General features: G+C 44.1%; 1 protein-coding gene across 2 annotated transcripts in view; it reads left to right on the top strand.

Moving 5' to 3' along the window:
* The window catches only part of LOC115171133 (contactin-associated protein 1-like), a 28,553-nt gene extending 12,621 nt beyond the window's left edge, over positions 1 to 15,932 (top strand). For both annotated transcript variants that reach the window (XM_029727665.1, XM_029727664.1), the window contains exons 10-24: positions 1,537 to 1,711; positions 8,655 to 8,761; positions 8,953 to 9,075; positions 9,705 to 9,908; positions 10,051 to 10,207; positions 10,308 to 10,435; positions 10,532 to 10,705; positions 11,064 to 11,282; positions 11,525 to 11,764; positions 11,952 to 12,191; positions 13,168 to 13,295; positions 13,521 to 13,614; positions 14,056 to 14,286; positions 14,421 to 14,465; positions 15,723 to 15,932. In XM_029727665.1, coding sequence (XP_029583525.1) covers positions 1,537 to 1,711; positions 8,655 to 8,761; positions 8,953 to 9,075; positions 9,705 to 9,908; positions 10,051 to 10,207; positions 10,308 to 10,435; positions 10,532 to 10,705; positions 11,064 to 11,282; positions 11,525 to 11,764; positions 11,952 to 12,191; positions 13,168 to 13,295; positions 13,521 to 13,614; positions 14,056 to 14,286; positions 14,421 to 14,465; positions 15,723 to 15,925 — 2,468 coding nt within the window. In that variant the 3' untranslated portion in view covers positions 15,926 to 15,932. The remainder of the gene's footprint in view (positions 1 to 1,536; positions 1,712 to 8,654; positions 8,762 to 8,952; positions 9,076 to 9,704; positions 9,909 to 10,050; positions 10,208 to 10,307; positions 10,436 to 10,531; positions 10,706 to 11,063; positions 11,283 to 11,524; positions 11,765 to 11,951; positions 12,192 to 13,167; positions 13,296 to 13,520; positions 13,615 to 14,055; positions 14,287 to 14,420; positions 14,466 to 15,722) is intronic.
* Positions 15,933 to 17,086: the final 1,154 nt, after the last annotated feature.

Below are 17,086 nucleotides of genomic sequence, written 5' to 3'. Positions count from 1 at the left end.
CCATAGCAACCACTGGAGGTGAGCTGTTCACCACACCTGTTCTGGCTCTTCACTTTACTGTTCCCAACATCAACATACATTACCATAGCAACCACTGGAGGTGAGCTGTTCACCACACCTGTTCTGGCTCTTCACTTTACTGTTCCCAACATCAACATACATTACCATAGCAACCACTGGAGGTGAGCTGTTCACACCTGTTCTGGCTCTTCAATTTACTGTTCCCAACATCAACATACATTACCATAGCAACCACTGGAGGTGAGCTGTTCACCACACCTGTTCTGGCTCTTCCCTTTACTGTTCCCAACATCAACATACATTACCATAGCAACCACTGGAGGTGAGCTGTTCACCACACCTGTTCTGGCTCTTCACTTTACTGCTCCCAACATCAACATACATTACCATAGCAACCACTGGAGTTGAGCTGTTCACCACACCTGTTCTGGCTCTTCACTTTACTGCTCCCAACATCAACATACATTACCATAGCAACCACTGGAGGTGAGCTGTTCACCACACCTGTTCTGGCTCTTCACTTTACTGTTCCCAACATCAACATACATTACCATAGCAACCACTGGAGGTGAGCTGTTCACCACACCTGTTCTGGCTCTTCACTTTACTGCTCCCAACATCAACATACATTACCATAGCAACCACTGGAGGTGAGCTGTTCACCACACCTGTTCTGGCTCTTCACTTTACTGTTCCCAACATCAACATACATTACCATAGCAACCACTGGAGGTGGGCTGTTCACCACACCTGTTCTGGCTCTTCAATTTACTGTTCCCAACATCAACATACATTACCATAGCAACCACTGGAGGTGAGCTGTTCACCACACCTGTTCTGGCTCTTCACTTTACTGCTCCCAACATCAACATACATTACCATAGCAACCACTGGAGGTGAGCTGTTCACCACACCTGTTCTGGCTCTTCACTTTACTGTTCCCAACATCAACATACATTACCATAGCAACCACTGGAGGTGAGCTGTTCACCACACCTGTTCTGGCTCTTCACTTTACTGTTCCCAACATCAACATACATTACCATAGCAACCACTGGAGGTGAGCTGTTCACCACACCTGTTCTGGCTCTTCACTTTACTGCTCCCAACATCAACATACATTACCATAGCAACCACTGGAAGTGAGCTGTTGACCAGAACTGGGGTACGTCCCAAATGGCACCCAATTCCCTTTATAGTGTACTACTTTTGTTCTTATATACCAGAACACTGTTCATCTACATCATTTGTTTTATATTTTTATATTTTAACTTTTTTTGTCATTTAGCAGACACTTATCCAGAGCGACTTACAGGAGCAATTAGGGTTAAGTGCCTTGCTCAAGGTCACATCAGCAGATTTATCACCTGGTCAGCTTGGGGATTTGAACCAGTGACCATTCCGTTACTGGCCCAACGCTCTTAACCGCTAGCCACCATTTTGATGTTCTCATTATCAAAATGACAACCCAATAGGAACATATCTTCACACCTCCCTCTGTGCTTTGATCCTCAGGGTGTCCGAAGACTAACAACACGATCAGGAAGTGTGAGACCAAGCTGAACCACTTCCATGGCTGCATGCAGCAGATCTTTATCGACAACGAGCCGGTGGACATCGACATCATCCTGCAGCGACGCTGGGGACGCTACGCTGAACTGTTGTTGGGCACCTGTGGTATCACTGACAGGTAGGGGGCATCAGTAACAGAGCAGAGGGAGGGGGGCATCAGAGACATATATACGGAGGAGGAGGTTGGCAGAGGGGCACAGACTAAGATACTATGGTGAAATGGTTTGTTTGCAACAGGCTAGGACAAGCCTGGGCATTTATTTTTCATGGAGGGCCACATTAGAATATATTTTTGCCTTCGCGCGCCAGAATCATATTACCGGATTATACATCATGTGTATGACCGTGTTGACAGATATATCTACTGTAAATCCCGCCCAGATAAGCTACTTATTTTACTTGTTTAACATGCACAGAAATAAACCACATCCATGTTCTCCTTTTGGTGGGTATTTTCTTTCTTAAACAGGCAATGAACTACAAGGAGGGAAAAGTACACTGCATTCAGCACCACGGACAGAACTCTTGTTAACGGTTATGCACAAAAATACAAGACAGAGAGAGAGAGCTCAACATTACATTTAAACTACTCAATCAGTGTGAGGAGTGAAGTCTCTGAAGGGCATTGACTAGAGCAGTGAAGTCAGGTATAGCTTGACGTCGCTATGCGCAGGATTGCTGAGAGTCAGTAAGAGATGATCTGTGCCTTGTTATTTTTCATCACAGAAAATGTCTGTTCACATACATAGGTTGACCCAAACAGTACAAACATCTTCTGAGCATGACTCCAAATCTTTGGAAAGTTTTGTTCATCAAGAGATGTATAGAACCTCGTCAGTGTTACGATCGTCTGAAGAACTTGACCAAGGTGCAGCGTGGTAGGCGTACATTTTACTTTTAATAAAAATGACACAGGGAAAAACAACAAAACACAAAAACGAACGTAAAGCAATATGCAGTGCTGAAAAGGAACTACACACAAACAAGATCCCACAATCACAGGTGGGAAAAAGGGCTGCCTAAGTATGATCCCCAATCAGAGACAACGACAAACAGCTGCCTCTGATTGGGAACCATACTAGGCCAACAAAGAAATAGAAACCTAGATATGCCCACCCAAGTCACACCCTGACCTATCAAAATAGAGAATAAAGAAGGCTCTAAGGTCAGGGCGTGACAGTCAGTGACATTGTTTTGAATAGTTCTCCAATCACTGCATCAGACTGAAGATCGATAAGCTCAATTTGCAGGTCAGTGGGAGCGTTATCCACATTGAAGGTGAAAGGAGAGGAAACCAACAGCATGTCATTTTCCAACACTTTGAAATCCTCAAAACGACAAGAAAACTCACCGTTCAAAGCACGCAGCAGCGATATATACTTCTCCTGCTGGTCATCTGATAGGGAACAGACTAGTAGTGTCAGAAGGTGGGTGAGACTGTTGGCTTCTACTTGGCGGGTCAGGAGGAGTAATTTTCCCTTGAAGGCTTTGACAAGGCTGTACATCTGATGTGCAAAAAGGCCCTTCCCTTGTAGTTTGGAATTCAGTTCATTCATGAGGGCCATGATGTCCACGGTGAAGGCAAAATCAGCCAATCATTCTTTATCTTGCAGTTGAGGGAAATCCATCTCTGACTTCAAGTCCCACACCCTTTTAAACACCTTCCCCAAACTCACTCATCTCAAGTTTGTGTGGTAGGGGAGATCTGCATGACCTGACTCTGTCTCTGTCAACAGTACGACAAACTGCCTGTGGTTTAAAGATTTTGCTCTTATGAAGTTTACCACTTTAATGACTGTATCCACAACATGGCTTATTTTCAGAGCACATTTACAGAGCACCTCCAGATGAATAATGCAATCATCTTCTGATCTGGGTTCAGCTCAGCTACTTGATCTTGTATCCTTTTCAAAAGGCCAATGTTTTTTCCTGTCAAGTTTGGGCATCAGTGGTCACACTGGATAACTTTTCAAAACTCAGTCCCAGCTTTGCCACACACTTATTAACCTCCTCCAATAAATCATTCCTTGTGGTTGTGCTCTTCATTGACTGCACTGAAGCAAGCTCATCTATAATTTCAAAGTCCGGGCTTATGCCTTGTAAGAATATCAACAACTGCGTCGTGCCACATGCATCACTGCTCTTGTCCAGGGCCAAGGAGAAATAGCTGAAATCCTTTACCTTGTCTTTCAACTGCTTTTCATATTCTCTGCGATGTTCTCAACACGCCGTGTCACTGTTCGTCTTGACAGGGAAACATTTTCAAACAGATCTTTCTTGTCGGGGCAAAGTATTGCTGCAGAGTCAAACATTCTTTAATGAATTCACCCTCAGTGAATGGCTTGCTATGTTTAGCAATTTTGTGGGACATAGCTAGCTCTCGCAATTCTGTCGTTTGCTGAATGCAGTTTTGTGACAAGTCCTTGCTGCTTTTGCAACTGAGAAAGCAACTCTTTCGATGCACTTGCCCTCTGGTCAGAAGACATATTCCTATATTTCTCTGCATGCTTCGTCAGGAAGTGTCGGGACAAGTTGTAGTCTTTCAAAACAGCGATGCTCTCTTTTCACACTAAGCACACAGCTTTCCCTGATACCTCAAAAAATACATATTTCGATGTCCACTCTTGCTGAAACACCCTACATTCATTGTCTACTTTCCTTTTCTTTGAAATCTTTGAAAAACTCATTTTTTCACAATTTCTAGCTAGCTACTATTTGTAACTGTGACGTGTGTGTCAGCCTGTCAGTCACTGTCTGTCCTCTTGCAGTCGTTATTTATACGTGCCTTCAAAATAAATGTCCCACAAGCGGTGGGAGCTAAATCATTACACAGAAGGTGAATATTCATTGGCTTTTAATTTGAATAACAAATACGTTTTTCAAAACTTTACTATCGCAAATTTTTTACGTTATCTGAGCATGATTCCGCTCTTCCGTATTGAATCAGGTCGTGGGCTGCACACGCCCCCGGCCCGCCTTTGCCCAGGCCTGGGCTAGACAGTAGTAGCACAAGGGCAAAGGTTACATACAGTATCCATGATGAATCCATGGGTAAACTGATTGGATGCATTCTAAACATTATATTCAGCCTTGTAATATCAGTGGAGTACAGAGATAGTGTTGGAATGTTCCATCCTGATGCCTGATGGACCAATGTGACAGACAGAGTCAAGGCTCATTGCTATAGGAGTCACGGCTCATTGCTATAGGGATTAATCATTCTGAGAAGGCCTCTCATCTCAGCCCCCATGGCAGACGTGGGACTTATAACACTCAGACACCTCCAGGAGATTTACTACCGGTTGATGACAGGGGCTATGCTCAGTTGAATGCACCTGCCTGGACAGGGAGGATTATTTACATCAGAGTAGGATCCATGTTACGGTATAAAGTATGTTGATGGCCACGCCACATGTTACCTCTCTCACTGCAAAACGTTTGCGAGATCAACATTTTAGAAAAATGTCAATGGAAGACCATCACATGTAACACTAAACTTCAGTCCACAGTTTTCTACAATCACTCCTTTCTCCTCCTCCACTTCTCCCCTCCTTTTATATGAAAAAGATTCGGGAGGAGCGCCAATTTCTCTCCAAAATCATGTGCAAAGACCATTGTGTTCAAAACCATTGTGTACTAGTTTGTATTCCTGTCACATGCTTACATCAGTATGTTACATATTCATCTGCTTTATGATTTAGGATACTTTCTCTGTGCCTTCTCTGTTTCACGAGGGTATCAGCATGACTATGTATGTGGAGCAGTCAACCTTGGTGGTTCCGAGTCTTCCTGCTTTCCTGGTGTTTCAGAGTGTTTTCACACATAGTTTTTGATGTATAGTTCGAATCAGAGTTTGTTACTTTGTTACATTGTATTCTTTTCATTTGGCTCGGCTGGTTTCACATTGCCAAATATCAAACAAACTAAAATTCCTAAACAAAACCACGTGTCCATGTAACCATTTATTGATTGGACAAAAATGAATCTATGATTATCATCAAGCATCACTTGTGTGCCCCAATCTTCATATTATTTTCGCTTTGGTCTTCCAACAACAGGAAACAGCGCAATAGCCGCTCTAACTACAACGTGAATAGTCTATATTCAGTAGCCTACTGTATATCCCCATTATAGCCCCCGTCTCCCATAATCTGCATCGAATGCGCTCATAAATGCACTGGTATTCACAGAATGTTTCAAATATCTCAAGTTAGTATGATGCTGGTTGCGTTTCATCAAATGCTCACAGTCAAACAACCAATAATACTGCCCGACTGGGTTTTTTCCTGTTTGGTCTGTACTGCGTTCTCACCTGCAACAACCGCACCGTGGTACAAATTTAATCGGACCGAGACCACTCTTTTTGAGCGAACCACGGTGCATTGTTTAGTGTTCTCCCTAGTGCAGATAGAGTATTCACACAAGACCAAACTATCCGAACTAAGGTGGTAAACACACCAGAGTTCAATTTAGGAGTTATGCAGTATTATTGGTTGTTTGACTGCGAGTATTTGATGAAATGCACACAGCATCATAACTTGATACAGTATCTCTGAAACATTCTGTCAGTAGCAATACATTTATGAGTGCATCCGATGCAGATTAGGGGAGACGGGGGCTAAACCGGGCCTACAGGCGACTGAATAAAGGCTATTCACAATACAGTTAGATCAGCTATTGCGCTGTTTCCTCCCTCATGTTGTTGGAAGTAATACGAACATTGGGGCACACAAGTGATGCTTCATGATAATCATAGATGGATTTAACGTGAGCTTTTTTTCCCCAATGTGAAACCAACCTGACCCAATGGAAAAAATACAATGTAACAAATAATCAAACTCTGATTCGAACTATAGATTAAAATGATGTGTGGAAACACCCTTAGTGACCCTGAGAATCAATATTGAGACCAATATGTGTAAATTATACGAAAGACATGTACAGTAATTTATCAGTTGACGCTAAGGGCTGAGGGGCTGCAGACAAAGCCCACCCCAATCAGAGCCGACCACAGCCCTTAAATCTTCCCTCATACAGTAAATAAAACCTGCCAGAGGACTACAGAAAAGTGTGAGAGAGAGAGAGAGAAAGATATTGAGGGACCTAATCCTCTCTCTACCCTCTCATGTCCTTTCATACTCTCTCACCACCCAAATAATGTTTTCTTGTTACCGTATAACGAACAAAATACACTGGGTATACCAGACATTAGGAACCCCTTCCTAATATTGAGTTACATCCCCCGCCCACTTCCCCCTCAAAACAGCCTCAACTCTACAAGGTGTCGAAAGCGTTCCACAGGGATGCTGGCCCATGTTGACTCCAATGCTTCCCACAGTTGTGTCAAGTTGGCTGGGTGTCCTTTGGGTGGTGGACCATTCTTGATACACACGGGAAACAGTGAAAAACCCAACAGCATTTCAGGTCTTGAAACAAACCGGTGCGCCTGGCACCTACTACCATACCCTGTTCAAAGGCACTTAAATATTTGATCTTTCCCATTCAACCTCTGAATGGCACACACAATCCATATATGTCAATTGTCTCAAGACGTAAAAATCATTTGATAACCTGTCTCCTCCCCTTCATCTACACTGATTGACGTGTATTTAACAAGTGACATCAATAAGGGATCATAGCTTTCACATGGATTCACCTGGTCAGTCTATGTCATGGAAAGAGATGTTTTGTGTACTTAGTGTACAGAGCATTCAGAAAGTATTCAGACCCCTTGACATTTCCCACATTTTGTTATATTACAGAATTATTCAAAAAATGTATAACATTTTTTTTTCTTCTCATCAATCTACACACAAAACCCCATAATGCAAAACAAAAACAGGTTTTTGTAATATTTAGCAAAAAAGAAATCAAATGAAATATCACATTTACATAAGTATTCAGACCCAACTTTATTGAAGCACCTTTGGCAGCGATTACAGCCTTGAGTCTTCTTGGGTATGACGCTACAAGCTTGGCACTCCTGTATTTCGGGAGTTTCTCCCATTCTTCTCTGCAGATCCTCTCAAGCTCTGTCATGTTGGAATGGGAGCGTCACTGCACATCCCCACAGCATGATGCTGCCACCACCATGCTTCACCGTAGGGATGGTGCCAGGTTTTCTCCAGACGTGACTCTTGGCATTCAGGCCAAAGAGTTCAATCTTGGTTTCATCAGACCAGAGAATCTTGTTTCTCATGATCTGAGATTCCTTTAGGTGCCTTTTGGCAAATTTCCTAGCGGGCTGTCATGTGTCTTTTACTGAGGAGTGGCTTCCATCTGGCCACTCTACCATAAAGGCCTGATTGTTGGTGTGCTGCAGAGATGGTTGTTCTTCTGGAAGGTTCTCCCATCTCCACAGAGGAACTCTAGAGCTCTGTCAGAATGACCATCAGATTATTGGTCATCTCCCTGACTAAGGCCCTTCTCCCCCAATTGCTCAGTTTGGCCGGGCGGCCAGCTCTAGGAAGGGTTTTGGTGGTTCCAATGATGGTGGCCACTGTGTTCTTGGGGACCTTCAGTGCTGCAGAAATGTTTTGGTACCCTTCCCCAGATCTGTGCTTCGACACAATCCTGTCTCTGAGCTCTACGGACAATTCCTTTGACCTCATGGCTTGGTTTTTGAACTGACATGCACTGTCAGCTGTGGGACCTTATATAGATAGGTGTGTGCCTTTCCAAATCATGTCCAGTCAATTGAATTTACCACAGGTGGACTCCAATCAAGTTATAGAAACATCTCAAGGATGATCAATGGAAACAGGATGCACCAGAGCTTCATTTTGAGTCTCATAGCAAATGGTCTGAATACTATTTCTGAATAGTATTTCTGTTTTTTATTTGTAATAAATTTGCAAAAATGTCAAAAAAATGGTTTTCACTTTGTCATTATGGGGTATTGTGTGTAGATTGTTGAGGGAAAACAATCATTTAATCAATTTTAGAATAAGGCTGTAACGTAACAAAATGTGGAAAAAGTCAAGGGGTCTGAATACTTTCCGAATGCACTGTACATGCCCCATTTCACTTTTACCCACACTCCTGCATGGTATGCTCTCTAGATGTACTCCAAACCCCTGTGAACACGAGGGCAGATGCATCCAGTCCTGGGATGACTTCATATGTCTGTGTGAGAACACAGGCTACAAAGGGGAGGTGTGCCATATGTGTGAGTATTTCCTGAGAGAGCCTAATGCTGTTTGTGAGTACTAATGACAGCATGTTGTCGTAACCTCACCAGTGTAACAACCAGTTTGTTGAGGCCTATATCCTGCGGTAGTGTGAGACGGACCCATGTCGTCATTAAAACCTTGCTGGTGTAAGTTAAAACACTACTTCTGCTTCTCTCTTCCCCAACAGCGGTCTACAAAGAGTCGTGTGAGGCCTACAGACTTACTGGCAAATCCTGGTCAGGGAATTATACCATAGACCCGGACCTGAGCGGACCCTTGAAACCATTCGAGGTGTACTGCACGATGAAATGTGAGTAACTGGCTTTTCAAATGTATTTTCTACATTCATAAAATGTACTAGTATTCAATTATATTATACCATCTGACCAACATGACTCCATGGTGCATATGGAACATAACGGTAGTCAGTGCTTACGGTACCTTTCAGAAATGGACTGTTATTGAACGTATTGAGGCAGAGACCCTGATATTAAACTGTGTTCAGGTTGAGGTGAATGTTGACTGTATGTTCCATGAGGAATGAAAAGGCAACAGCAGCAGCAGAGGAGACAGCAGGTCCATCTGTTGGATGTTGATCATGTAATAATGAACTCCAACAAGGACAATGGAGAACCAGTTTGGGGCCAGATCAGTAATTGGTTGTGGGGACAGAGTATTCTCCATCCAATCCAATTAACCAAAACCTAATACTGTAGGTTCCATGTAAATCCCTTAGATTAGTCAGGGTCTACTGCGTTAGAGCTGTCTGTGATAATATCAGATCTCTGGACACAGCATGGCACAAAAACAGATTCCTCAGTAGTAGATGTGCTTTCTCTCACGTTGTCTCTCGCTGGTTCTCTCTCTCTCTCTCTCTCACTTACACAATCATACATTTTTACCCTTTCATGTCAACCCCTTCCTTGTCTGTTGACAAAGCCGACAAGGCATGGACGATAGTGATGCACGACCGTATCGACGGCATCAAGGTGACCGGTAGCACGGTGGACCGTCCTTACATAGGAGACGTCAACTACTGGAATGCCTCCTGGGACGATGTCACAGCACTGGCCAACACCTCCATGTACTGTGAACAGTGGATCGACTACTCCTGCTACAAGTCACGCATCCACAACACGGCCAGTGAGTAGGAGTGGTTAGGGCCTATGGGCAAAGGTAGCTATTGAAAGCACCTGAATCTGTACCTATTTGTATATATCATAGAACGTTTCAATGATTAAATCATTATAATCATATTACTTTGCTCTATCGTCATGTCATTCAGATGAGAGACCGTACAGTTTCTGGATTGGTCGAAATAACGAGAGTCATGAGTACTGGGGCGGGGCTTTCCCTGAGAGTGGGAAGTGTGGCTGTGCTATAAACCAGACCTGCACTGACGCCAGGTTTCACTGTAACTGTGACGCTGACTACCGCCAGTGGTGAGCGAGAAAGGATTTGAAAGACTCTTTTCTATAACTTTTAGAAAAGTGTTTCCATAGATTGATATACATTACTGTACAAATGGAACCTGTTGTGCAGGTACTCAGACAAGGGCTATCTGATGTGGAAGGACCACCTCCCAGTGAGGAAGGTGGTGGTGGGGGACACCAACAGGACGGGGTCAAAGGCCCACATCAGCCTCGGGCCCCTACGTTGCCACGGCGACAGTGAGTTGTAGTAAATCCATTCTGCGGTATATAATTTGTCAAATGATTGTTTATCGAGGTTCTGGTTTGGATCTCATGGCCTCTTTGTACTCACAGGGAGCATCTGGAATACCATATCGTTCACCAAGCCCACCTACATCGAGTTCCCCACCTTCAGGCCAGGCAGCACCGTCGACATCTCCTTCCACTTTAAAACCTACCGCCCCCACGGAGTCTTCCTGGAGAACTCGGACGACTGGCTCCGTAACTTCATACGCATTGAGCTCAACAGTAAATTACCACAGATTACCTAGTGTGAATCACAGGAAATTACTCATATAATATACACTATTTAGAAGACACTTTTCTCCAAAGTGACTTACAGTCATGTGTGTATACAATTTACATATGGGTGGCTCCAGCAGGAATCAAACCCACAACCTTTAGCACGGTAAGTGCCATGCTCTACCGACTGAGCCACATAGGACCGAGGCAGGAAACAACATTTCCGAATTACAATTTTCGAAATGTTTTGTTGCAGTGAAACTTATAGGTTTAGAAATGATATTATCAATATTTTCCAGGTATTTATTTATATAATATATTTCATCCCTCATTCTGTTTTGTCTCTTCTTCATCCTTCTCCCAGCCACCCAGAACCTGGTCTTCATATTCATGGTGGGAGACGGCATCCTCAACGTGACGCTACGCTCGCCGGTGCCTCTAAACGACAACGAGTGGCATTTTGTCCAGGCAGAGCTCAACGTCAAGTTGGCCAGGATCAAAGTGGACTACCAGCCATGGGCTGTGAGACGCTTCCCTGGCCAGACCTTAGTCACCATGGAGTTCTCCCACCCTCTCCTCGTGGGTAGGTCACCTGGCTGCTGGGGCTGGGGCTGGGGCTGGGGAGGGCAGGGTGGTGGTCCACAAGGATTTTGGACTTCTCCCATTGGTGGATGTAATCCACTCCTATGAGTGTCAATAGCACTACAGCACGGGAAACAGATGGTTTTTTGTTGTTCTTATAACGAACACTTATTTATTCTTCTTAATCCAAAATGCTAAACTTTACAATGTGATGATTAACTGACGGTGTCTCAATATATCCAGGCGCAGCCAATCGCACGCTGTGGCCATTCCTGGGCTGTCTCCGAGGGTTACGAATGAACGGTGTAACCCTTGACTTGGAAGGCAAAGCGAATGAGGAACAGGGTATACGGCGGAACTGTACGGGCCAGTGTCTGAACGCGACCATACCGTGTCGGAACGCCGCCCAGTGTATCGAGGGCTACGCAGCCTACACCTGTGACTGCGGCAACACTGCCTTCGACGGATTCTACTGCCACAAAGGTGAGCTCTACACAGGTTGGGTTACCTCGGTTTTTCATGGAGCCCCAGAATCACTAAGACTGCCTTAAGCACACTGGGTTACAGTAACAAAAACCTTGATTTATTTTGACAGTGTTGGCGATAACCACAAAGTGTCATAATAGAAATAGGCATTTAGCTCAACTTGATCCTGTTTGTACCCCCTTAGACATTGGGGCCTACTTTGAGATAGGCTCGTGGTTGCGCTACAACATCAGAAAGAAGCCTACGACCAATGAGGAGTGGTGGGCTAACTGGCTGGACCCCCACTACCACAACTTCAGCCTGGGCTACAACGACACCAGTGATGAGATAGAGTTCAGCTTCAGTACCTTCCAGACGCCGGCTGTACTGCTCTACATCAGCTCTTTCGTCCATGACTACATGGCTGTCATCCTGAAGAAAGATGGTAGGAACGCTCAGCAGGGAGGAGCACTTTAATATTATGGGTTATTATGGTTAAGATTCAAGGCAGAGAGGGTTCGAATTGAACTGGCTTTTCAATTAAGATTTTACTGTCACTGATTGATGTTGGATTACTGTATGTTCCACAGGAGGCTGCTGAGGGGAGGACGGCTCATAATAATGTCTGGAAGGTTGCTAATGGAATGGCATTCCACTGATTCCGCTCCAGCCATTACCACGAGCCTGTCCTCCCCAATTAAGGTGCCACCAACCTTCTGTGGTATGTTCTTTAGTTATCCAATTTATTTGAGTGGAAACACAAAGCAAGATAGGACTTGGACAAAAATATATCACTGTACTTTTTTTCTTTAACTAGGCAAGTCAGTTAACAACAAATTCTTATTTACAATGACGGCCTACCAAAAGGCTAAAGGCCTCCTGCGGGGACAGGGGCTGGGATTTAAAAAATATATATATATAGGACAAAACACACATCACGACAAGAGACACCACAACACTACATAGAGACCTAAGACAACAACATAGCAAGGCAGCAACACATGCCAACACAGCATGGTAGCAACAACATGACAACAACATGGCAGCAACACATGACAACACAGCATGGCAGCAATACAACATGACAACAACATGGCAGAAACACATGACAACACAGCATGGTAGCAATACAACATGACAACAACATGGCAGCAACACATGACAACACAGCATGGTAGCAGCACAACATGACAACAACACGGTAGCAACACAACATGACAACAGCACAACATGGTAGCAGCACAAAACATGGTACAAACATTATTGGGCACAGACAACAGCACAAAGGGCAAGAAGGTAGGGACGACAATACATCACGCAAAGCAGCCGCAAGCCATACTCCTCACAATAGTTCATGGAAATATGTTTTAATGCCTTACATTATGAACTGTGGAGTGTATTGTTGCACCTTCCCTCCACAGGAACCTTAGACATGAGGTATAGGTTGGGGTTGATTACCCACAAGTACCAGTTGTCCTTCAGGAATCTGGCAGATGGATACCCCCACTACGTCAACATAACCAGACACAACAGGACCATCAGGACACAGGTGCGCTGATGCTCCACCCCAATGTCTACACCTGTTAACACTACCTACCTCCTTCACCACAGTTTAAAAGTCAATCACAAATCAGGATTGTCTGGTACCACTTTACTTGGTTTGTAAGTGGTGTGCATTTGTGTATTTTCAGTCTTTGACTTATTTGTTCATGTTGACATGTTTATGGTTGTGTGTGAATATCAATGTGTTTGTGTTGATGTGTGTAACTCCTAGGTGGACTACATGGAGCCGATAGTGGAGAAGATCACCCTAGTGGAGGACGGAAGGTTTGACTCGCCCAAGAACATCTTCCTGGGGAGAGTGATGGGTAAGATTACATTTCACCCCCCCCAGCTGAAACATTTCTGCTTCCCTCTTGAGAATTGATTTGGTCACACTTTATTTGGATAGTCCGGAGAGTCCATCTGTAGGTGCTCTACAGATGGTCATACTATCAACAAACAAATATGTTGATAAGTAACTGCTTGCTAAGGTTATGGTTACGGTTAGGGTTCGAATAATGGTTAGGGTAAGAGTTAAGGTTAGGGTTAGAGTTAAGTTTAGGGTTAAGATAAGGATTAGGGTTAGAACTAGGGTTAGTAGATAGTTGAAATGTTACTGATAGTCTGTAGAGCATCTACAGATGGACTTTCCAAATAAACTGTTACCCATGGAAGTAAGGTATCAGTTGTCCCACTGTAAGTTTGGGAATTAGTTGAGGTGGATGTGCACATTGTAACTCCTCTGTCCCTCTCTCTAACCCCCTCAGAGGTGGGTGACATTGACTATGAGATCCAGAGGCATAACAGTCCTGGTCTGGTGGGCTGTATATCTGGGGTGAGGTACAACATCTACGCCCCTCTTAAGACCCTCTTCCGGCCGAACGAGACGGAACCGCCGGTCACCGTGCAGGGCTTCGTCTCCGAGTCTAACTGTGGGGCCTTCCCTCCTGTCCATGGATATGTCCCCTGGGAGGCGGACCACTGGTTCACTTCTATAGGTGAGACGACATATCCCAGAAGCGATCAGTAGATCTACTTTACATGGGACTGCATATCCCATCAGCAATCATGACCTAGTGATGATAGTATAAGTTCCCCATAATAACATAATTGATGTATGTTTTCATTTCAGAATACATCTATATCCACGATGACCTAGGCCTGTTTTGGTTGACAGGTAAGTCTTTACGATTCACAATAATGTGAATCATTTCTCATGAAACTATACTTTGATGATTTTTGTGAAATCTACAAGTATAAGTGTTCATCTATCGTCTGCCATCTGTGAGTCCTGACCTTAGTTTACCTCAAGATTCAGATTAAACCTCCTCTCACTCTCTCTTCCTCTTGCTACCTCTCTCTCTCTCTCTCTCTCTCCCACTCTCTCTCTTCCTCTTGCTACCTCTGTCTCTCTCTCTCCCACTCTCTCTCTTCCTCTTGCTACCTCTCTCTCTCTCCCACTCTCTCTCTTCCTCTTGCTACCTCTGTCTCTCTCTCTCCCACTCTCTTCCTCTTGCTACCTCTCTCTCTCCCGCTCTCTCTTCCTCTTGCTACCTCTCTCTCTCTCTCCCGCTCTCTCTCTTCCTCTTGCTACCTCTCTCTCTCTCTCCCTCTTGCTACCTCTGTCTCTCTCTCTCCCTCTCTTCCTCTTGCTACCTCTCTCTCTCTCGCTATCTTTCTCTTTTGCTCACTCTCTCTCTCCCCTACTGACACAGATCGGCAGTAGTTGAAATTCTCATTTTCATTTTCCTAAAATCCCCTAATCCTAAAATCTGAGACCATCAGATTCCAGAATAGGCTTTAGGTCCTCACGATAAAAGCAAAAAATGTGACATGTACCAGAACAAATGCTGGAATGTAAGAAGGATATTTTCTTGTGTCTGCTGAATATGAGAGGCGAAGGAAGCCCAGGACTAGACAGCAGCTCAGAGAGTCTGTAGTCTGTACTCTATCCCTGTCTGAGATCCTCACCGGATCAACTATATTTAGAGCTGCTCCTCTCTCCACTATTCATCACAGATATATGCTTCAGCTTAATGTACTGGATAAATCTGTGCAGGGGTGTTATGGTAACGCAGAATGTGTAAGTTTGATTTCTGATGTCTGGGCCGGTCCTGCTGTCCCCTTGCCGGCCTCCAGTTATTAGACATCATTTGAGATGGATGGCTCCCTCATAACAATATATGGCTGTATAAGAAATTATACCTCGTCTCTAAAGGGAAGTTAAGTTAGTTTGGCAGAGAACCAACTGAGTCATAATGATATTGATTGAAAGGGATATTTGTGTCATCCATCGAGATACAGGTATATCTTTTCACAGTGGCAATTCCAACGTGAGTCATAGAACCCTACTGTGACGAACAATGGATTTTCAGCTGTTTGCTACACACCGTTTTTTTTACCACAACTTGACTGTGTGTGTTTCTCCCTCTAGTTGTCGTCATCGCGGCCGTGATATTGCTGTTCATAGGTCTGTACAGCATCTACATCTATCTGTACCGGTACAAGGGCAGCTACCACACCAACGAGCCCAAGAACTTCCTGGAGTCCCCTGGAGGCAGCAGCTCCAGGCCCCTGACAGGGACCCTGGAGAAGAAGCGATTTCCAGAGATAGAGGAAGACTTTCGGAGTGACTAACCTCAGGCTGGGAAGGTGGGAGGGAGGAGGGGGTGGGAGGGATTGAAGTGGGGCGGTTTTGGGGCTTACAACAACCACAATACCTGTTTATGTTTTATAATTCCTCAAACTTTTTGATTTACTTTTCGGTTTTGTTTTCCTTTCCCCAGGTATGTGTTATCTTAAGCCTGGTGCTCGACTTAGTGTTGTTTTTGTAATGGGTTCATAGTTTTGCAGGCTTCGGAGCTCAAATCAAGCCCGTATTGCGTGAGTGACGACCGACCAAGCTCACACTGCATTGAAGGGTTGACCAACTGAAGTGCCTCGACTGAGCAAAACGAGATCAGAAATAACCCCATGAGTTCATTCAGGATTTGAGACTTAAACTGAGGGAATTAGATTTCACATGCAGTAACACGTTTTCAGCAGCCTCTTCTGGTTTTTAGGCCTGTTATTGAGATCACTTGATAGATCAATGCCATCTACTGTGTAACTCTTTCCGACAATCCACTCTTGCAGCCATTTTGATAAAGACATCCAAACTATCCCACTCGCCCCATCCTTTGACTAGTGAGCCAGGATCCACCGCAGAGAGATGCTGCAACGGTGCAGCAACAACAACAACAAACACAATCTGGCATCTGCAAACAGTATTTCCTGCTTAACACCAATTGAAGAAACTATAAAAAGCATGGAGCTCTAAGCTTTGAGATGACATATCTAAAGAATAATGGAAGGCATATAAACATATATTTGTTGTATTGCAGCCTATGAAATTGCATACCTATAAAAAAGAGGAACATGTATTAATGGTTAGTTTCATTAGATAGCAGCTTGGCCAATTACAGTATGCTCTGCGATTCCTAACCGATTCCCAACCAATCAATTAAGCAGTCATGTACGACCAACAAAACATACTGAATACATGTGACATTTGGCTTGGAATATAAGATGAGCCATAGTCTTGTTCAGAATCCCCAGAGTAACATGAAATGGCTGGGTAGCGCTAAGAAGCCGTGGTAGTTTGCCGTTTCCCAAAGGTAGTGCTATCGTGTTATTGTGAGACTGACTGTTGGTGCACTGCAGAAAATGTAATGGAGATGTTGAACCTAACCAGGGACAGGACTCCTTATTGCTATTAATCTTCATTCCAAGCTTCGTTTTCTGTTTGACTTCCAGTAG

This window comes from Salmo trutta, chromosome 32 (assembly GCF_901001165.1).
Source record: "Salmo trutta chromosome 32, fSalTru1.1, whole genome shotgun sequence".
NCBI lineage: Eukaryota > Metazoa > Chordata > Actinopteri > Salmoniformes > Salmonidae > Salmo > Salmo trutta.
The sequence above is the reverse complement of the archived record's forward strand: the minus strand, read 5'-3'. Positions and strand labels throughout refer to the sequence as shown.